The sequence below is a fragment of the Sorex araneus genome, chromosome 7 (assembly GCF_027595985.1).
Source record: "Sorex araneus isolate mSorAra2 chromosome 7, mSorAra2.pri, whole genome shotgun sequence".
Classification (NCBI taxonomy): domain Eukaryota; kingdom Metazoa; phylum Chordata; class Mammalia; order Eulipotyphla; family Soricidae; genus Sorex; species Sorex araneus.
The window spans coordinates 27,127,231-27,150,856 of record NC_073308.1 but is presented as its reverse complement, the minus strand read 5'-3'; the positions used below and the strand labels follow the sequence as shown (position 1 = coordinate 27,150,856).

General features: G+C 36.1%; 2 protein-coding genes across 2 annotated transcripts in view; one reads left to right on the top strand and one right to left on the bottom strand.

Annotated features, from left to right (window-relative positions):
• CDC73 (cell division cycle 73) overlaps positions 1–23,626 on the bottom strand; it is a 96,320-nt gene that overhangs the window by 31,392 nt on the left and 41,302 nt on the right. The window lies entirely within an intron of this gene.
• B3GALT2 (beta-1,3-galactosyltransferase 2) lies at positions 4,097–11,838 on the top strand. Its single transcript, XM_004619918.2, has 2 exons — positions 4,097–4,725; positions 9,238–11,838. Exon 2 carries the CDS (start codon positions 9,364–9,366, stop codon positions 10,630–10,632), a length of 1,269 nt encoding a protein of 422 aa, XP_004619975.1. The 5' UTR covers positions 4,097–4,725; positions 9,238–9,363; the 3' UTR covers positions 10,633–11,838.

Genomic DNA, 23,626 nt, shown 5'->3' with positions numbered 1-23,626 from the left:
CTTACAAGATTAAAAAATAAAAAAATAAAAAATAGACCCTCCCAAGTAAAAATTACAAGACATTTATAACTATAAAACTTAAAACTATTTGCTGGTTTTCTGAGTCTGACAAAGAAACCCGTCACATTTACTGAAGAAGTTTAACCATAGAATTTGAATGTTAAAAAAAACTAGACTAAAGGATGAATTTCTACAAGTCTGCTGTCGGAAGAGATTTTCACAATTATCTCCTGGCTGACACATACAGATTTGCTAGAATTTTATCTCCTGTCTGCACTATTTTTTTACACTTGAGGGGGGTGAGGAGTCCCATCCAGTGCTCAGGGTTTACTCCTGGCTCTGCACTCAAGTTCACTCCTGGAGGGCTCGGGATTGATCCTGGGTCTGGCCAAGTGTCCTACCCACTGTACTCTCACTCCAGCCCTGCACTTTGAATAAATTTCTTAACCAGCATGACTTAGAAAATAGACTACAGGTACACGTAAAAACTTAAAGGCTGATTAAGTACACAGACACCATTTTATGAGTTGCCAGGACACTCTTCTGTCCCATAGCAAGCACAAGTTGACACAAGTCAATGGGAATTAAAGGGGCTCAACATGGATGGAAGCATTCCCAGCAGGAGCTCTCTTGAAAATCAAGATCCATAGGAAATCTTCTGAGGGAAAAAGACTTCAATCAGAAGAACCAGATAAAATAACTTTTTATCATTACTGAGAAAAGTGACTGCAAAATAACTGCAAATGTTGGCACACAGTAGCCAACCGATATGTATTTGAAGGGGTGAAAAAAATGTAGATAAACATCCAATTTTTAGTTCCATCAATGATTTCTGAGTAAACTTTGCCAATAACAGAAAACTCCTCATAATTTCTTCAGCTGTACCATTAAAGCAAAATGGTGGGTGAAGAGCACAGGGTATGCACTACTTTAATTTCCAGCTGACTTTAACTCCTAGTACTCTCTCATCACTAAATGATATTTGCAATGATCATTTCATAACCCTAATCATTCATATTTACATGACAGTCAAAACAAACTGGGGGTAAGGGGAAGGGAATCATTTATACAATAGTTAAAGCAAGCAATCCATCTTTAGTAAATTGATAATAAACAGCCTCTGCCACTAGCTGCATGATTAAATGCTGATCTACTAAAATCCACATATAATTTAGTAAAATAATTTGATACCTTAAAATAAACCTTACCTTAAACTTTACCCTGCAAACTAAATTTAATAATTGTTTTAAAAAGAAAGAAATAGGAAAAGTATAAGAAGAAGATAGTAGAAAAGGATGGACATAGGCAGAGGTGGTAGTCACAAATCAAATGAGGTACAAAGAGAAATCTGATGTAGAATTCAGCACATCCATCACTGCTCAGATCACCTGGAACTTGACGGTCCTAACTCCACAATACCCACAAAGTATTTAAAATAATGAGAAAACAAAGGAATTCAATGGCTTCAGTAGATGAGGACAGTCAGTCTAGTTAAATCCTTTAGTGTATCAAAACTCTCAACATTGCCTTAAGAATGAATTCAGAACAACAGTTTACACAGTGGTAACAGAAAAGAAGAAAGCACTGGGTAAGAGATTCGCTCAGCTCAAAGAACAATGGATGCAATCATTAGAATAAATATTCAACTGAAATTGAAAGAACTAAGGAATACTGTAGCAAGTCACAACAGTAGAGAGGAGGAAGCTGAAAACCAAATGAATGAGTCTGGGGCAAAACTGAACATCAAGAAAGAGACAAGAGAAAGAGTCACAAAAAAACCCAAAACATTTAGTGGACTATATCAAGGGGAACAACCTATGAATGGTAAATGTCCTGGATGAAGAATGAAAAGAGGAAGGGGAAGAACAGTAAGGAAGAGGTAATAGCTGAGAATTCCCTATGTGGTAGGGGCACCTGTTCACTGATCCAGGAGGTCCACAGAGTGCTCAACAAAATCAACTCAAACAGAAAATTGTAATCCAAATGGGGGGGGGGGGCCCGCAGGGGATTATTAAACCTACAAGAGAGAAACAAAACCTCAAGTCTTGGGTGAACAGTATTTACAACTGATCTTTCGAGTAAAACCCAACAGGCTAGAAGGGAATGGAATAATATATTCAAAGTACTGAACGAAGAAAACCTTCCACCTAAAGTCCTGTATCCTTTGAGGCTGTCAGATTTGAGACAGGGACAAAAACATTCTCAGACAAAGAACTGAAGACATTTGCCAACTCTGTGAGGAATACCAAAAGGCCTCCTACTTTTAAAACCAAGTGGTGAATGCCAAAAACCACCAAATTCCACAAAAAAAAAAAAAAAAAAAGGCGACATCCCTTTAGATCAATGCAGAGGGCCCAAGGATGTGGTGGCTGTGGTGCTGTTTGGGTCCTAAAATGCTCTTGACCCCTCCCCCCCCCCGGGGCATCTTAGTGTTCAAGGCCTCCAGAGCTACATTTGACAATACTTGAGGACCATGTGGTGCTAGGGACCCAACTGGGATGGCACATGGAAGATAAGGATCCTTAACGCCTGTATTGACTGTAGAAACATGTATTTATACTGTTCAGGGGCCCAAAAGTTCAAGATCAACGTGCTAGCAGGTCTGGTTTCTTCCAGAATCTCTTAGTCTACAAACAGCAATGTCTACCTGCATCTTCTTTATTTTGGGTACATATACCCCCAGGGCCTCTCTAAATCCTGGCTTCCTTTTCTTATAATGGCACCAATCTCCTACACTGGGGCTTGGGGTTCATTCCAATAGCCTCATTTCAACTTAGTTACCTTTTTAGGTTTGTGATAAGTAATATAAAGTCAAAAACAGCATAACCATTATAGGTGGGAGGGGCAAGGTCAAAATTCCAGCTCTATCTTTAAATTGAGTGAGTTATTTAAATTTACTGAAACTTGCCTTATGTTCCTTCAGTAGCTGCAACTGAACAAAAGTTTGAAATGTGGAAGCTATCCTGATTACCACCCAAGAAATTCCTTCTTGGCAGATTTCAACTCTTCTCACTGATAAACATTTATCCTTCCATTGCCCTTGGGCAATTTGTCTTTATCAGACCAGTTACTGGATTTCAGGCTGTGAAATGGGAACTCTGTAGTTTGATTTCATGTGGTTGCAAAAACTAAACAAGAAAGGCTCATGACTGTAGCCAACAAAAGTGTGTAAAAAAAAAAAAAGAAAGAAAAGTAAAAGAAGGAAGGGGGTGTAAGGGGAAACAACAACAGAAAACCATAGGGCTGTACAGAAAAAGAAAAAAAAAAGAATGTCACATGAGCCAGGAGTCTAACCATGTAAAAGACAGATTTTAGAATAAGAAATTAATGCTTTCTTGCTTAATGGCAAGCTATTTTATAATCTAAAATAATTGGGAAAATATCTGTAAGATATCAGTATCTACACCAAGATCATATACAAGTATGCCACATCTATATTAATTTGTTGAAATGACATGCAATTTTTAAAAGGAAAATCAAATGCTTACATAGAAGTGATTAAAAGATTAAAAGTTCTGCTTCCTCCAAGAATGCAAGAAACTACAATAAAGCAAGTAATACAGAAGCTATATCAAGTATATCAGCAAAGCAATCTGATAAATCCAGTAAAAGAGCTGATTTATATCAAGCCCAGAAAATTGAGTGGCTAGGATGTCTTAAGCTGAAGGTGAAGATAAACAGTCTCTAAGTCTTAGCTCGGGATTAGTGCAGTGGAAGCTGTGTAGGATGGGGATAGAATTCAAGGAAAGGTGACACTGCAAGGGTTAAATCAGATCAAATTACACATAAATGCTTACGCTGCTTGTGTGCTGCTTATGTCCTACAGAAGCATGTAAAAAACATGAATACCAGCATCAAACAATGAAAACATTCAGGAATCCTATGTAAATCATTTTAAAAGGGGGCAGGGGGTGCTGAAAAAATTAAATTACAACTTCCATATCATAATCATCAAATTTTTTACCCATCACTACAATTGTACTGAATAGAGAGATAATTTAACACAGAGGAGCAAAATCTCTAAGCTTCTCCCTACCTTAGTTTTTCAGTCAAAATGAATGCAAACAATCACGTGGGATTCAGCCAAGCAGTGACGTTAAATTCTGCTCTGTCAGAGAGAGCATCTGTCAAGCCCACACTGAAACTGCTGCCTGCCTGTGCAGCAGCTGAGGAACCGTAGATTTCATATTACAGACTAAAAGCCGCGTAGACCTGCTCAAAATCCTTTCTGCAGCTGCCAGGCAACAAGAAAGAGTTCAATCCTATTTCTTCCCAACAGAATCGAAGCACTACATTCTAGCTCTAGCTGCTTTGCGTTGCAGCCCAGTGTTATACTAGAAATATGGATACTGAGCAGAGAATACAGCACTGCATTGTCCGGCTCGGAAAACAGCAGATGTAAAAAGCTTCAATGCATCAACTGTCGAGAAGAGTCAACAGTGCTCCAGACAGAAAAGACAACTGCAGCTCTTTTGTTTGAAGAAAGAGAAAAGAAAATGAAAGAAGAGGAAAATCTCCAAACGCTGGGACCCGTATGAACAAGACGGTAACTCGACGAGAAGCAGACAGATGGACACTTTGGATACTGTGAAAAGCAATCGCAGGAGGCAGACTATCGGGGGATGTGCGCATGTTCCGTAGCATCTTTTCTACTGAAGTGATGGCGTGGCAAAAGTATTTTCAATGGGCATAGTCCTCTTCACATAAATGGCCTGACCAAGGAAGGTATGTCAATCTTGTGTGTGATATTCATTTGAATGCCTGTTACCTTGTTAGAGCCCTGGAGGCACTGATATGTGATAAACAAGCGCGTACAGCTCACTGCCCTTGAAACTACTGAACGGTTTCTAAATACATTATTTTTTAATTTGTCATTGTTTAGAGACAAGATGTCACTGCTTTATTTAATATACATAGCTTGGAGTAATTATAGATTATAGATGTGTAAAAGAGAAAGGGCAAATACTGATGAGATGTGCATAAAGGACTCAGAAATTAAACTTAAAAGAAAAAAATTATAGTCTTCTAAAGAAAACACAGCATCTTCTAACAAATTGGGTCAAAGTGGGTCCTTATCTAGCAAATTAAAGTGCTATCAAAAGATACAATAAGGAAATTTACATTAAATAGTACCAAAGATAATCTTAACATTTAGAGTTTTTTCCAAAAGCTAGCTTCCTCCTAAAACAAAATCCTCCCTCCAATATCCATTTCCCCAAATAAAGGTAACTAACACAACCTAAGAGGTTCCAACAAATGTTAAGGATTCTGTAGCCATGAGCTAATAGAAAGACGGTAACATTCGCAGAGGATCACAGAAGGCAGCGTTAGCATAGACACAGCACCACACCACAGTAGATTTGCATGTTATTACTGTGTTCCTGAATACAACTTAGAACAAAGAGATATAATAGTTGCTACTAAAAACTCTCATTTGAAACAGTCAGTTTTACTTTAAGCAACAAACTGAAAATGACCAAATTTTAGATTCTTGGTCATTTTAAAAGTGAAATCAAAAGCATAAAATGAAAATACTGATATGAAAATATCTATGAACAGCAATACAAGGTCAAAAAATTAAACAAAAATGTGCTGCTGTGCTTCCAGGTTCCATTAATATGCAGTAACAAACCATGTGTTTGTGTGCAGAGCAAAAATAAATCTGACAAATTCAGCAGCAGTCATACTTAGAAAAATCAACTCATGGAGAACTCAAGAGATTTCTTCTATTTTAACAGATCAACACCCTAATTTATGCTCCATTTCACATAACAGTAACCCATAATTTAATAATAAAAATAGCAAATAGTTGCTAAAGACAAGTAACAAGTATTAAAATTTAAGATTAAATGAGTTTACCAGATCCAATTATCATTACATGTATCAATTGTCACTAATACCATAAATTTTGACTCCACTAAAGAAGGTGATATTGAGCAAAAATAATTTACTGTAAAGATCAAATCTATTAAGTGCCTTTACCTATGTTAAAGTCACCAACTAAACACTGTTATATAAGGCAGACAACTCAAAAATGTAGAAATTTTTTGTTCAAGTTTAACTTATCTCTATTTTCAAAAGACTAAAGACAGTAACACTTTTTAAAGCCAAATGATACAAACTGTTTAAGTGAACAATTTTTTTAAAAGCATTTTTCAGTAACTCTCTCCATGCTTTTCAACCAGAGATGTAAAAGAGAATATTATAATTTAGGGAGGGAAATCCCACTTAACCTACAAGAGATAAATAAAAACTAATTCTATGCTGACAATGTGAAAGAGCAAACCGGTTTTTAACTCCAAAATATTTTACCTGAACACATTTTCATTTCTTAAGAATTAAAATATAACATAATAGGCAATAGCAAGAATAACTTTTCATTTAGTAAGAGGAAGACTATAGCTATTTTTAAATGGAAAAATCGTAAAAAATACCTGTCAAACTTTTAATAAACAATTTAAAAATGATGCACAAGCACTTCATTTACCAATAGGAGATTGGTAAAGTAGGTATGTTCGACTGCAAATTTCAGGGCTTATTCATATTTACAAACATCCAAATGACATGAACTTGAATTAAGGTACATCTTTCTCACCTACAGCTGACAAATCATACGGTCAATAAATTATGTATTCATCCTAAGGCTACAATAAATAATAACGTGCAGTTTTCTGTAACACTGAAATACTTTAGAGACATCAGTTAGGTATACTGTTTCCACAAAAATAACCTAGATTTATCAACGTATTTACCTTCATTTCTTCAAACATCCATTTATTGTTTTTGCAACCCATCTAATTTCCATTAACAAACATCTAACTGGACTTCAACCAGACTCCAAAAATTATTTTATCAACAGAAAACTACTACATCTAGTTTTTGGAATGTTTTAAGCAGGTTAAACTTTTATTTGAACTTAAAAATTTTACACACATAATCCTACACTTTACTGGCTTCTTTATGAGGTAAAGAAAGAATCAACATCAATACTATTCACACACACACAAAAAAATCATTCTAAAAAATTTTTTTCACAAAGAGTTTGCTGGTGTAACAAGGACAGTAGTATAGGGTCCTTAGATGCTTTGGTGGTGCTGATAGTGCACTAATTTTGCATGTCTAAACCATAAGAGTTAACACTACTGTAATCATGTTACCTAAAACTACAGGTAAAAAAAATTTTTTTAAGTTTGCTGACTTAACAGAGTAACAATTTACAAGAAGGAAAAATGTCTATTTCAAATCAGAAAATGCAACTTTCTTTCAGCTAAGTTGTAATTTTCAGCTAAGTTCAGAGCATAATATGCTTTTCTAGTAGAATGAATATTCTTGGTCTTCATTATAAAAATATTAAAATGAATGCTAATAAACTAATGAATAGCTTATTATTTTATTAACACTAAGAATTAAAAACCAGATTCTCTGATTTTTAAATTCCAAGCTTTAAAAAAGCATTGTTAGTATCTCTCAAAATGATCAGCTTTTTTTAAACATTTGAAAAATACCGTAACTTTTTAAAGTACCTTTTAAAATACTACATCATTTCAGAAATTAAAAAAAAAAAAATCAAAATCTGGTGCCTGTACTACGACAATTTAAAAATTTGTCCAAACTCCCATCTACTTGCGCCTCCTTGTGGCAGCTACTAGAATACTACTACTTTCATTCATGTAATGAATGAACTTGCAATGTTTCCAAAGTATCAGCATTATATATGTAAATTTTACTAATTGTCTTAATTACCTTCCAAGGAATTAAAATTATGAAAATTTTATATTGACCATGAATATCAGCATCAGGCTAAGTATATACATTTACATAATACTACATTATTTTAACTAGTTTTATTTAGCCTAAAGAAATAATTTTAACAATAAAATGTTAAATGAAACAGTCCTCTTCCCAAGACATGTTTTCTCATTTAGAACCATAAAAGTTATAGTTCCATACACACTTCTCCCCTCATGTTTGAAAATGATTGATTTCTTTTGAAATATACTTTGTAGAATGAGTGAAGCATTATAGATTTCTTCTACTTCACTGTTTAGTATCTCATAATCTATACCAAATTAGAATATTAATAAACTGAAATGCATGAATGTTTCCCCTATGAATGAAAAAACTTTAAAACATAACACAACCAGTTCTTGATGTAATATCAAGAACCTCCCAAAATTACTCTCATAATCTTTTAAAATATTAAGATCTAAGTGTTATGCCAGAACTCCGAAAATTTTTATAAAGTCAGTAATAATTTTTAAAATATGTCAATATGGTCTGTGAAATTTAACATTTTTAGTCTATTTTGTAACACCAAGTTACTATATTTGCATAAAGTCTGTAAAGATTATTCAAAGTCGTTATTTTGTTTAACACTAACCTGGACACTCAACTGAACTATGCGGTGACAGTACTCTACCAAGGCATCAAATAGTCAAAGATAATCAGTTATGTTTTAAAATCAATCTTAAGTCCAAACAAGAACTGTCATTACCTGAGTAACTCATATTTAAGTGGAAGGTTAGAATTAGAAAGGAGTATTTGAAAGGTTCATCATTTATTACTATCTTGAAATCCAGCACTGAAATTACTGGACCCTGAAAATTAATTTTGACAGGTGCATCTTCGCATTGACTTTCTCAACACAGTAGGGGCCAATGGAAACATGCCAAGCAGTGTACTGTGACTAACAGAACTCTGCCATAATCAACCTTGCACCGTCTGTCCCACAACTGGTACATGACCATTTTACAAAAAAGGCTTCTCACTGCGCACCATACCACCAAAGCTATGTCAAATCAATTTTAATTAATACCAATAAATTTTCCATCTGCTCACAAGCCTTCTTACAGGGCCTCTCACAGGAAATCGACCAACATTTTTCCTCTTCTACATACATACATACAACTTTTAAATCTTTAATCTGGGTCAAAAGTACAGATAACCAGAGATAATAAAACAGTAACAAGGAGTGAAAGAAATCCATCACTTCTCATTAAGGTACTTATTCTACAAAGTCTACTCTGCTTTCAGAGATGCTATGTTGCCAAGGGAAAACAAATTATAAACTTTGTTTCTGCATTTTCACAGTTTTAAAAAGTTCTTATTTGCCCTAATTTTATTAGCACCCAAAGTTTCTTTCAGGCAGTTTTTTAACACCAAGAATTTTGTAAACTTTTATGCTTCACCTTTATAGAATGACTGCGTTTTGTAAACTTTTATGTTTCATCTTTACAGAATGACTTGCAGAGGATACCATGAGGACCGAACTGGAATATGATTACCAGAGGAGAGCATTAGTTTAGGAGGAGAAACACATCTTCAGCCACCAACAGCGCAATCTCATTACTGGCTATTTACAACATGCTTCAGTGGAGGAGAAGATACTGCTGCTTTGTGAAGATGAGCTGGAATGTCAAGAGGTCTCTGTTTCGTACTCATCTTATAGGTGTACTTTCTCTGGTGTTTCTTTTTGCTGTGTTTCTGTTTTTCAATCACCACGACTGGCTGCCAGGCAGGGCTGGATTCAAAGAAAACCCTGTGACATACACTTTCCGTGGATTTCGGTCAACAAAAAGTGAGACAAATCACAGCTCTCTTCGGAACATTTGGAAAGAAACAGTCCCTCAAACACTGAGGCCTCAAACAGCAACTAACTCCAACAACACAGACCTGTCACCACAAGGAGTTACAGGACTAGAGAACACACTTAGTGCCAATGGAAGCATTTACAATGAAAAAGGTACTGGACATCCACATTCTTACCATTTCAAATACATCATCAATGAACCTGACAAATGTCAGGTGAAAAATCCCTTTTTAATCCTACTGATAGCTGCAGAACCTGGACAAATAGAAGCGAGAAGAGCGATCCGACAGACCTGGGGCAATGAAACTCTAGCCGCTGGTATCCCAATTACACGAATTTTTTTGTTGGGCCTAAGTGTTAAGCTAAATGGCTACCTTCAACGTGCAATACTGGAAGAAAGCAGACAATACCATGATATAATTCAACAGGAATATTTAGATACATACTATAATTTGACCATTAAAACACTAATGGGCATGAACTGGGTTGCAACGTATTGTCCACATGTTCCCTATGTTATGAAAACTGATAGTGACATGTTTGTTAACACTGAATATTTAATACATAAATTATTGAAGCCAGACCTGCCTCCCAGACATAACTACTTTACTGGCTACTTAATGAGAGGATACGCACCCAATCGCAACAAAGACAGTAAGTGGTACATGCCACCAGAACTCTACCCAAGTGAGCGCTACCCTGTCTTCTGCTCCGGGACCGGTTATGTTTTTTCTGGAGATCTGGCAGAAAAGATATTTAAAGTGTCTTTAAGCATCCGTCGTTTGCACTTGGAAGATGTCTATGTGGGGATCTGTCTTGCCAAACTGAGGATTGATCCTGTGCCCCCTCCCAATGAGTTCGTATTCAATCACTGGCGAGTTTCTTACTCAAGCTGTAAATACAGTCACCTAATTACCTCTCATCAGTTCCAGCCTAGCGAACTGATAAAATACTGGAACCACTTACAACAAAATAAGCACAACGCCTGTGCCAACGCAGCGAAAGAAAAGGCAGGCAGGTATCGCCACCGTAAACTACACTAAAAAAGACAACTTTTGTTTTCCAATGTGCAATCTGTAAAATATTGTTAAAAGCATGTATAGTTTAAACTGATTACATCCATAGGACAAGCTTTAGTTACAAGTCATCACATAAATGAATTCCAAAAAAATATTTTTTTAATTTCCAAAGAAGATAATTCTTAAAACACCTACACTGTAATAACAAAGGCATCCCAAAAGAATCTTTAAAAATTTGTATGAGGGGAATCTGTGTGTCAACATGCAATAACAAGCATGCACATATGATGGTTCAAATCATCTGTTAAAGGAAAATAGATTTGCATATATTTTCACAAAAATCTTAATTTTAAAAACAAAAAACAGTTGAAAGACTAGGTTAAGTTGTTTATCATTTCACCATACAAATAAATGTAAATAAAACAATGCTGTCAATTTTGAGGAAACTTTGTACAAAAGACAGATTTTCTGACCTGACTATTTTAGGGTTATAAAAACTATATTCCATGCAATAACATTGAGTTATTCCATGAACATATTTATAAAGTTCAAATGTTTCATAAATATAGTTCTCATCTAAATACTTAACTTTTAAAAATTGACATTCATTTTGTTTCACTAACAATATTGAGAGGAATTATTTTGACACGACATGGTAAAATGTGAAAAAAGTATATCAATGTGTCTCAGGCTCTACTTTAAAAAAAAAAATTAAATGTTTCAAAATAGTTGGTATCAAAATAGTCTGATGTTAAGGGTCAATCTAGAACTCTTCAGTGAGTTATTGAATTAGGTTGGTTAGATATAAAAGAGTTCCACCACTTACCTATAAAATATGATGTTCCTCTAACTGAAACTAAGTGATCACTCACAAAGAGAATGTGCTGTTTAAAAAGTAAAAGTTAAAGAGGATAGCAGTAGCTTCACTCAACATACTTTGAAGATGCCTGTCTGCCAAACTGCAACATATGGGATGTTTATTTCCTGACAGCAGGTGTGCACATGCCAACACTTAATCATTTCATGGCACTTCCTTCCCTCTGAGTGCCAAGTTTACAAACCTGTGGTTTTTAATTTCATAGATGACACATATTCTGCGTCACCAATTAAAAACGTTTTGGGGAAAGCTGGGGAAAAACTACAAATGTTTGATGAACACTTGATTCTAAAATGAATAATGTGACTGCACTTTTATCAAATTTTTAATAAAAAAATAAATTAAAAACTTTACCGGGTTTTATGGTACAAATATTTTCATAGTACTTTTACGTGACTGCATTACAATCTTAATAATCAAAAAATTTTAAGTATTTTAACTTTAAAATAGTATTTTAATGTCATAAAGGTATATAAATCCAGGATGTTACTTATTCCAATCCCAAAAACATTAATTTTTGTTACTGTTTTCTGGTGTTATTTGGGGCAGTTCTTAGGGCTTACTCCTCCTGGCTCTACACTCAGGGATCATTCTTGGTGGTGCATCAGGAACTCTCTGGCCCTCAGGGGTTGAACAAATACCGCCCTTACTATCTCTATTTTCCAGTCCCCCAGAACACTAATTTATCTAAGTTAATTCTGAGGAAACTGTGCCAAAATAGAATTGCAATAGTTGCTTAGTTTCAGAAGCATTGTAACTGTTGAAATACTAATATGCTATTTATATTTTATCTCATTTTCATATCAATATTGTAAGTATTCTGTTCTACCCAGAGTAATTCTGAAAACTGACTTTCATTCAAGTCTATTATTCTTTATGACTACAAGACTGAAACTTACTAAGTTCTCTAAACTTGTTAAATATCCTTATGAAATACACATCACGCATGACAGGGTAACATCAAATTACCTAAATCTGATGAAAATCAAAAAGAATCTCCTTCTTTTCTCTCACTAGTGGGTTAGGCTATAATTTATACCTCTGAACTTGAGAAAAAAAAATCAAAGACACACACACAAATGAACAGATGTTCACACAGGAAAAAAAAATCCAAGTGCAATCAATCCAAATTCTAATTCTATGCAGGATTTTTTCTCAATTATACTCTCCAACAAATTCTGAGTTTAAAAAAATTACTGAAAAACAGAATTCCTGACAGTGAAATAGGTATTTTAGACATCAGCTTTAAGCCAGGACCTTTATAACCCTGACCCTATCTTTTTAAATAAAGGTAATGTAATAATAGATGACATTCTGAGTTCTTGAAAAAGCAGTAGAGTATCAGATCCTTGTCCTGCTGAAAAATGTCTTATTTTAAAATAAGCCATATTTTTTTTAACTTTTACTCAGTGTGTTTATCCAATGTCAATATTAAATATCTACCAAGCGTAAGAACTGCTTACTCATAATACAATTCTTATCATACATAAAAATATAATTTAAATATCAAATCATACAGCTGAAGAAAAAACTTATTAACAATGACCATATAATTCTAAGTGGTAAGACGAATCATTTTTAATAAAAATTCCAACATTCAATACTTATTCTAGCTAATTCAATTTTGATCAAAGTTTATTAATTCAAATAGCACTGTAGCATTGTAATCCCATTGTTCATCGATTTGCTCGAGCGGGCACCAGTAATGTCTCCATTGTGAGACTTGTTACCGTTTTTGGCATATCAAATACGCCACGGGTAGCTTGCCAGGCTCTGCCATGCAGGCGGAATACTCTCAGTAGCTTGCTGGGTTCTCCAAGAGGGATGGAGGAATGGAACCCGGTTCGGCCTCGTGCAAGGCAAATGCCCTACCCGCTGTGCTATCACTCTTAAGTATAGAATTCAAGTATATAATTTAAATGTCTCAGCTTTTGGCATTCAGTATAATCACACTTTATACTAATTGTAATATTTATAGCTATTTTCAAAGATAACTATAAAAATAATACCAATAGCAGTAAGAGGAACGATTTACCGATTGAGCCTCTTTTGTGTGCCTGGAACTTTTAAGGCACTTTACACAAATGAACTCCTATAATCCTTATAAATAATACAAAGAACCAGGAAAGCAGGGCTCATGAAAGAGGTTAAATATCGAAGATCACAAAGCTAGGAGAGCACAGGATTCTATTCCAAAGACTATTATGCTATTCTTCCACACTTCATGTATGACACCTGCTAAAAGTTTTGGTCTTTCAAAAGCAAAGCAAAAATGGCATGTATTCTATTCTCCTATTTCCTGTTTCATCTTCTGCCAGTACCAAGGGTGTGCATATCCACTTTCAAACACTAGAATGGCACCTGATGTGTGTAAATAAGGAGCAAAAAAAAAAGAGAAAATCTATGCTCTCACGGTTAATTTTTTTTGTCCTTTCTCAGATATTGATGCCTTGTGGCCAGACCTTTGAAGAGTGAAATCTTTTCTCTTGCTCCTTAGATGACTGAGCACAATTCTTAGTAATAAATAGGAGGCACTTAGAAAATTTTGAAACTAATAAAAGGCACTTCCTTTGCAACAAAACTGATCATTTTAACAGAGAAAAATAGCAATGCCCTTATCCACCTCAGCATGTAAGTCACTGTTTGGTAATGGCTTAGTAAAATCTTTTTATCAAATTAAAGGTTGGGGTTTGGGTTCTATTCCCCACCCCCCATAGACCATTCTCACCGTTAATCTACAAAATGAGTATAAATTAACAAGGATTTAAGAACTATATGGGTTAACCTCTACTTTATTTTTCTAAGAAATCTCACAAAATATTAATGCATCGTTTAAAATTACACTGCCAACAGCAGCTTCAGACGCCCAGGCATCCCTGGGAAGATGCCCCCCCCACCCAAAGAAAACTATTTGAAAGTAATAAACAAGGAAGCAAAAAAAGAGATAAAGTTTAACAAATATTTTAAGTAAACTTTATGCAATAATTAAAATGAATAATAGAGATAAAGTCATAGTATAGCTGGTAAGGCACTTGGCCCTGCATGAAGCTGACCTGGGTTTGATCCCTAGCACCTCGAGCTATGGTCCGCCCAAGCCCACCAGGAGTGATCCCTGAGCTCAGCTGGGTCTGGCCAGGAAAAAATCCTAGAATACACGCAAAATAAGAAATAGTGGTTATTTCTGTAAAATGAAATGGCCATTTTCATCTTGACATTAAAAAAAACTTCTTCTAAATTTGCAATCAGTGAATGAACAAACACCATGCTAAAATCTGGGCTATCTACTGTTTAATTAGCACATAATCACTGCTCTCCAAATCTAATTAATTTTATGGTTTTAAGAAACTTCAGTTTAATAAAATGACCTGACTACATGTTTAAAATAGCTTTTCATTCATTCAAGCATTCGGTATTATTTAGAGTCAACAATTTGCCATGGACAGACAAAATTGTGATAATCAACTAAAGGATGGTCTTTCAGGTATTCAGATGGTCAAAATAATATTGGAATAACTGAGCAGTCATACGAAATAAAAAAAAACAGCATTAGATTTCTTCCTCAATCATAAGTATTAAAACCAGTTCAGAGAAAAAGAAAATAGTGAACTCCTTTATTAACTTGGAAGAAGTTAACTTTTCTACATATGACTAAAACACGAAACCAACAATTTCTAAATGCAATCACATTAAAATTTTTAAAAAATATAGTAAGATCACCATCAAAAATATTAAATGACAGAAAAAAATAATTGCAACCTATGTACTCTCAATATAATATAGCGCCAGAGAAATAGTGGGGGGGGGGGGGGGAGGAAATAATAGCTTACAGAGAAAGAAACATGACCCACAATAACCATCGTCAACCTTGGCCACCATGAGAGTAATGCAAATAAAGTCTTCATTGAGGGTCAGAGAGCTAGTTTCTGTAGTTACGTATGTGTTTGAAAATACTCATAATTATTTTTAAAATGGCAAAGCACTGAATTCTTCAGGGAAAAAGAAGTGTTTGTGAAGTGAAGAAAATTACTGAGACTGTTGAAGAACAAATTAGAGAAGAGCCAAGAGGTGGTTCAGTGGTAGAGCAAATGTCTATAGAATGTATCAATTACTCTTATTTCCAAAAACCTCCCTAGAAACTTCCAGCCTCCTGACCAACCTCCACCATGTCAATGAGCACACTTCCACACCTCAGACTCTCACCTGTGCACTCAGCCCTCCAGGCCCGTTCACAGCTGAGCCAGTGACTCAGCCCCTCCAGGCTTCCAGCAAGAACCTAGGCTGGAGCCCTGAATGTAAGTAAGCAGCAGTGCAGCAGCTCTCCTCCTGGAGCCTCACTCTGCTCACCCGCACCTCCTGGGTGCAGAGGGCCGGCAGGGAAGGAACAGAATGACACAGTTTCATTCCTCCAACACTCCGCTAGAAAGACACAGCCCCAGAGCAGCACAAACACAATGAGAAAGCACCCCAAACTCAATGAGTGGAAACAAGAGCACAAAGGTTCTACCAGGACCAACCAGCTCTGTAATTCTTCAGGTATCTACACTAGACACACCATGTTGAGGAAGTTTAATGAACTTCCAAAAAATGATGGTACATGTAGTTGTTAAGCACACTAAAGTGGAGAAATGAGAAAACTGCAATCAAAGATGACAGAAGTGAAGAGTAGGACAGGTGAAATTTAACACTCAACAGAAGATCTGAGCAAGAAAGTAACAAGAGCAGGCAAAAAAGATCCATGATCTCCAAGATAAGATGCATAAGAACTTTAGAACAATTTTAAGATGGAAAAAAGTCTGATAATAAATGAACATCGTACCAAAAAAGTATGGGATGAGTTTAAGAGGGAATGGGTACCCAAATGTGAAGAATCACTAGTCAAAGAAACATATATATCACTGTCATCCTGTTGCTCATCAATTTGTTCGAGCAGGCACCAGTAACATCTCTCATTGAGAGACTTATTGTTACTGTTTTTGGCATATCCAATATGCACGGGTAGCTTGCCAGGCTCTGTCGATCGGGCTCAATACTCTCGGTAGCTTGCTGGGCTCTCCGAGAGGGGCGGAGGAATCGAACTCGGGTCGGCCGCGTGAAAGGCGAACGCCCAACCGCTGTGCTATCACTCCAGCCCCAAAGAAACCATAGATAAGTATTTTCCAGAACTGGGGCCAGAGATAGCACAGAAGATATGGGACCGCCGTGCATGCAGCCAATCCAGCCAACCCTGGCACCCCATATGGTCAACGCCCACATCCCAAGACCTGCCAGAATGATCCCTGAGTGCAGAGGCAGAAAAAAGTCTTGAACACTGTGCTCCACCCCCGCCAGCAAAACGAAACAAAACAAAAACATAAAATAACTAATAAAACTAAAGAGAAATACTGACAGCTACACAGGAGTGGTGGAAGACTTTTAACACTTCTCTATCATTCCTGGATAGGTTAACTAGACAAAACTTTGATTAGGAATTATTACCCTTGAAGGAACAAAGGGAGAGACAAGCCTAGCGGACTGTGTGTGTGTGTGTGTGTGTGTGTGTGTGTGTGTGTGTGTGTATGTATGTATTATGTATGTATGTATGTATGTTATAGGGCCCTTCATCCCCCAGAAGTTGAGCATATGTTCTTCATCAGTGCACAAAGGACATTATCAAAGACATACCACATGATGAGCCACAAAACATATTTCTGTAAGAACAAGAAGATAGAAATCATACAAACTATGCTGAGACCCTGACAATTTAAAAATTAAAATCAGGGCTGGAGTGTTAGCACAGCGGGTAGGGCGTTTGCCTTGCACACGGCCAACCGAGTTTGATTCCCAGCATCCCATATGGTCCCCCGAGCACCACCAGGAGTACTTCCTGAGTGCAGAGCCAGGAGTAACCCCTGTGCACTGCCAGGTGTGACCCAAAAAGAAAAAAAAAAAAAAAAATGAAAATCAAAACATCAATGAGGAAAGAAAACAAACATTTAAATTAAAAAATAAGAAAAAAGACCACATATTTTAATTATTCATAGTTTTCAAGTAAATATGCAAAAGTAACATTAAGTCATGTAAAATGTGAATCCCAAGAGAGAATAATTACATATCTCTGTATAGAAAGTCCTCCACAACAGTAACCATGGTGGCACTTTCCACTCAGACTAATTCTGTTTGCCATTATACTCATTCTGATTGCATTCTGTATCTTAAGTACTCTTATAAAACGCCACCTCTTCGACACCCCCAAAAAATAAAAATAAAAAACCTTAAACTATAACTTTTGTTTGTCTGGATTTGAGGGTCACACCCAGTGATGCTCAAAGGTTGCTCCTGGCTCTGCACTCAGGAATTACTCCCAGCAGTGCTCGGGGAACCATTTGGGATGCTGGGGATGAAATCCAGGTAGGCTGCATGCAAGGCAAATGCCTTACCAGCCATACTATTGCTCTGGCCTCTACTGTGACATTTTCTTTATAACACCAAAATAACTGATTTGGGAAGGTGGGATTTTAATATGGTCACTGTTATAAACCTGTGAAAGTTTAAAGAAATACATGAGTTACAGAATGTAACAGAAAATCCATTGATCACTCTCACCTCCAAATCAACAAAAAAGGAGAACTAATCCTGGACCTACAGTTAGAACTTCTGGTCAGATCTGCTACTGCCACTCTATCTGCATTATGAATTTTTAAATTCCAAATAGCTAAACATTTTTAAACATATTAAATAGACTGAGAGTTTAACCATAAAGTTTTATCAGACATCCATAAAATAATGTGTTACATCCACGTGGAGAGTGTTTCAGGCAGGCCAACAAGGAACAGAAGTAACAAAAATGATGACCAAGCCTATCTGAGCAGTAACCCATGCTAAAGACTTCCTGGCTGCAACAGGTCTTTACTGAAGAGAGGCATCTTACTCTATTACCATTAAGCAGTCAAAAGGCATAATTTAATGTGTGCATACTATGCTACCATCTTGTTACATGGTAATGAGTTTCTTTATTGGGGGGTGGAGGAAGGGAAGCTGTGAGCAGGCAACAATGCTTGGCCAAAGAGAACAGAGAATTCAATGCTAAGGCCCCATTAAACAATGATGCTCTGCCTTCATTGCTCAAGCATCAACCCAAGCCAGAGTCAGTGATGCTTAGGGAGCAATGCGGTATACTTAAAATTAAACCAGGGACCCATGTACGCCTATCTCCCTGGCTGCCATGTAGTTTTTTCCACTCAGAGAACTAAGTATTAAGTGCCCTTGACAATTAAGTATCTCTCTGTAAATGAGTGAATAGCATTTCAAAACTTACTCTCTTAAGCTTGAAAAATATACCAGTCTATAATGGGATACTAGTATTATACAGTTTCTCTGCCTTTTCCAGGCAGTTGTACATGACTAAGGAAATGCCACCTAATAAACTTACTTGGAACTCACTCAGCTAAGTCTGCCAGAGAAGCATAACCTCTGCACTACTGTTCATCACTACCATGATTTAATCTCCCATCTGTAACATATGACAGGGTGATAAAAATTTTTCAAGTACTGGGGGCTGGAGAGACAGTACAACAGGTAGGGTGCTTGTCTTGCACATGGTCAACCCAAGCTCAATTCTTCCAGCACCGTATGGTCCCTCAAACCCTGCCAAGAGTAATTCCTAAGCATGGAGCCAGGATTAAGACCTCAGACCTCAGTACAGCCAACTGTGATCAAAAAAAAAAAAAAAAAATCTCTAAGTACTTACATCTAGATGCTATGACAATGGATTGTTCTTCTGTGAGCTACAGCAGAGTACCACTTTTTTGTTTGTTTTTTTAGTTTCTATTTTTGGGCCACACCTGGCAATGCTCATTCCCGGCTCTGAGGCCAGGAGTCACTCCCAGTGGTGCTTGAAGGATGCCAGGGACTGAACCTGCATCAAGCACGTGCAACAGGTAAGATGCTGACCCACTCTTCGATCTCTCTCTGGCCCTGAGAGTTACCAGTTTAAATTGAACTGTAATACCACTAATATGCCACAGTGAAGAATGTTTTGAAAATTCTGCCATGCTGAATTTTGTCTTGATACTAAAGACTTTTTTTAATTATATAAACTTTACAGAATTACTAATAATTCAGGGTCTGGAGAGATGTGTAACAGCAGGTAGGATGCTTGCCTTGCACAAAGCCGACCCAGGTTCAATGTCTGGCATCCCACAGAGTCACCTTGAGCACCACCAGAAGTAACCCTTGAGCACAGTCTGGCGTGACTCAAAATCCAAATAAATTTGAGAACATATTAAATTCTCAAATTTGGTGTAACAAATACGAAGAGCTATTACAAAGAGTTGTACTGCTAAATGTTTCAAACACTATGTAACTAAGAGACACTAAAATATATCAATCAGAAAATACCAAATTTAGGGATACAAATGATTAGTTTGACAATATTCAGAACTCACTACTTGTAAACAATGATGAAATACTGAATCAATTCTTAAAGTGTAATTTGCAGAAATGTTAAACTGACTTTAAAATAATTGGTCTCAATGTAAAACATCTGAATGCAAAGAAAAAATGTTCTATCAATGACAACGTAAAATGAAAAGTTCAACAATGAGACAATTATCTGAGTTTTGTTATCACTTTTCTCTCCAATTAAAAAACATTAAAATCTGTAATTTCTTAGTCCTCAACTTATTCAAAGCAAAGCACACTTCTGAAATTTCAAACAGAAACAAGTTTCTTAATAGTAAGATTTGTCCAGACAAGAAACAAGAAAGAGCCTTAAATAGATATTTTAAATAAATGTGGGAACAATCACTCACAGAGGAACATGAGAAGCAGGAAAGACAAGAAGAACAACACTAAAAGAAACATCCATCAAGAAAAAGACCTGGAAAAGAAACCAAAACTTAGAATTAAAGATCAAATGAGGTAAGGTGGGTGGGGGAAGGGAGAAGAAAGGGATAAACTGACTAGATAATACATGAATATTAAGGCCAAAATGCTAAGACAATTAAGAAACTAAAATTTCAAAGCAGATTTTAGATAAGAAATTTTCTGGATTTCAATCCATTTATGAAGAAATTTTTATATAATAAATTAAAACCCAGCCAACAACCAACCAAAAATACCTATCATTATCTAAACCCACAATTATGGCATTGTTTTGTCTTGGTTTTTTGTTTTGTTTTGGAGCCATATACAGACAGTGCTCAGGGGTCAGTCCTTGTATGGCTCAGAGAACCATATGGGGTGGTGCCAGGGATAGAACCTGAGTAGGCCACATACAAGGGAAGCAATCAACCTATTGTACTATCACTCCAGCATTGGCATTTTATTAAATATTTTCTGTATCAGTGGATTTAAATCATGTCAGAATTTTAAAAAATTGCATTTTTTCTCAAATAAAGTCAACGCACAAAAACATATGTCTACCAATACTGATACAAGATGGTAGAGCGGATAAGGCACTTTGCATGTACTGAACAAGTTTTGATCCCTGACAGAGCATAGGGTCATCCCATAAGTCCCCCTCACCACCCTGCCTCCGCCTCTACCCTCAGCCTGAGCCCTTTCAGGAGTGATTCCTGAGACAGAACCAGGAGTAAGCCCTGAGCACAACCAGATGTGGCCCAGAAACACAGAGAGCAAGGTAATGTTAACACTAATGATAACTAAAGACATGAAATAACTTTAATCTTGTATGCATTAAAATTCCTGGAGACCTATTTAATGTTCTGCTGTTAGGGGCTGGAGCAATAGTACAGCGGGTAGGGCATTTGCCTTGCACACAGCCGACCCGGGTTCAATTCCCAGCACCCCATATGGTTCCCTGAGCACTGCCAGGGCTAATTCCTGAGTGCAGAGCCAGGAGTGACCCCTGTGCATCGCCAGGTGTAACCCAAAAAGAAAAGAAATTTTTTTAAATGTTCTGCTGTTATAATTCACTTTTTACTGAAGTACATTATGATCAAAATGCTGATTATGCTGGCAAAATATTATGGTAAGATGAGATTTTTTTTATTTCTTCAATTCAAAGGAGTTTAATATACACCCATGTAAGTGTTCACAATAAATACTAAACAAAAAAGAAGGAAGTGTTATCTGTATTTCTTAACATAAAAAATAACAAAGTCTCTTAGGTACTTATCATAAAAAAACTGCAAAATTAATTCAATGCTACAACCAAACAAAAGTGAATCAAACAATATTGAAAAAGGTATGCCTGCATATATTTAAACCTCAAAACAAATTCAAGGGACGAGAGAGTGTGCAATGGGAAACGTGCTAGCCTTGCAAACAGCTGACCCAGCTCTGATCGCTGGCATCACCAATGGCCCCCTGAACACAGAGCTGGAAAAAGCCTTGAACACAGCCAGATATGACAATGAAATCAAATCAAAACAAACAATAATAAAGACACCCAAACCCCAAAAGCTGTTGCACCACCATCTTTCAGATGAAAAAAGCACTACCTAATTTAAAAAATATATAAAATTATAATAAAGGAATATTTTTATCTTCTCCTTGGAGACAGTTTAAAGGAATGGTCTAAATCTATGAAGAACACGACATCATTCCAGAAAGGAAAAAGGTGGAAGGAAACTGGAAAAATCACTAGTACTAAACTATTAGAAAAGAAATATAGTAAAACTGAGTACATAGAAAAATAAAGTACTTAATCTTTAAAATCTATTAAGTGAAGATAATAATCTGTGTAAAAAATATTAAAGGTTACATTTAAATATCTTTTCACATAACAGCTAGTAAATGCATAAAACCCTGAGAGCTTTAGACATGTAATAGGTTCTGACTGGCAGAAACCAAGTAACATTTTATTCTGTTTAGGGAGTATACCATTGTTAATCAGGCTAATGTATAACAGAACCATCACACTAAAATATCATAAGTCGCTGGGGCTGGAGCGATAGCACAGCGGGTAGGGCGTTTGCCTTGCACGCGGCCAACCCGGGTTCGAATCCCAGCATCCCATATGGTCCCCTGAGCACCGCCAGGGGTAATTCCTGAGTGCAGAGCCAGGAGTAACCCCTGTGCATCGCCAGGTGTGACCCCAAAAAAAAAAAAAAAGCAAAAAAAAAAATATCATAAGTCGCTAAAATATAGTAAGTCAACATTTTTTGACAATTATTTCAAGTTCAATACAACACTCTCGAGCTGGCCAAGCACATGCTCATCTGTGAACAGTATGGGCTCACTGGCACTATGTACCACCAGGAGCAGCCTACTGGCACAGCCAGGGATGACCCCAAATCCCAAAAATAAACTAATTAAAATAATCTCAAGACATATACTGACCTAACGGCATAAAAATCATAAAAATATTCCTACGGGAAATTTTGTGATCACATATTAAAAATCTGATACATTTTATACTTTGGGATCAAATACTTTAAATAACATATACAGATGCAGACATATGTGTGTGCATATATGTGTATGTATATACATATGTATTTTTTATTTTAAATTGTACATAGCCAGTTGACTTACCAGATCTTTTATGCAGTTCAATAAACATGGTGACACCAAGGTAAGTGAAGTTCAGTTTGGGTTCCATATATAGTTATGAGCCCCAACGGGCAGGAAAGAAGGCCTAACGCTATTATAACTTACTTTGTAAGATGACGTTTTGTAGCAAGTTCCTACCTTACTTGAAGACAAACACATACTGCTACAATAAAAATATCCCAATTTCCAAACTGCCAAAATATAAACTAGTCTCCATAATTATTAAAGTATTATCATTTAACATATAATATTAAAGTATATAATGTGATGGTTGTTTACACATTAGATTGCAGATAAAATAATAACTCATAAAAGTAGCCGTTATTAAGTCCTCTGTGCTGAACACTTTTCATATAAATGCATTTTATTATTAACAGAGCTAAGATTCACTTTTTAATTTTCTTTCCATTAACGTACTTTGTAAGTATTCATTACATAAATTTATATTTCTATGTCAACATGTGCATATTAAATTTTATTTTATATTTACATCATATTCATCATTTTTTCTTTATTCTATTACATTCTTTATCTCTATTATAAAATGAAAACAAGAATCAAGACTAAACAACCTTCTCAACATCATTTGTGGCAGAGTAAGTGATACAACTTGCAATTTCAAGCAGGGACTTACTTCAAAAGCCT

What these genes read in the sequence shown, in the direction of transcription:
- B3GALT2 (XM_004619918.2), top strand. Translation starts at nt 9,364, where the DNA reads ATGCTTCAGTGGAGGAGAAGATACTGCTGCTTTGTGAAGATGAGCTGG.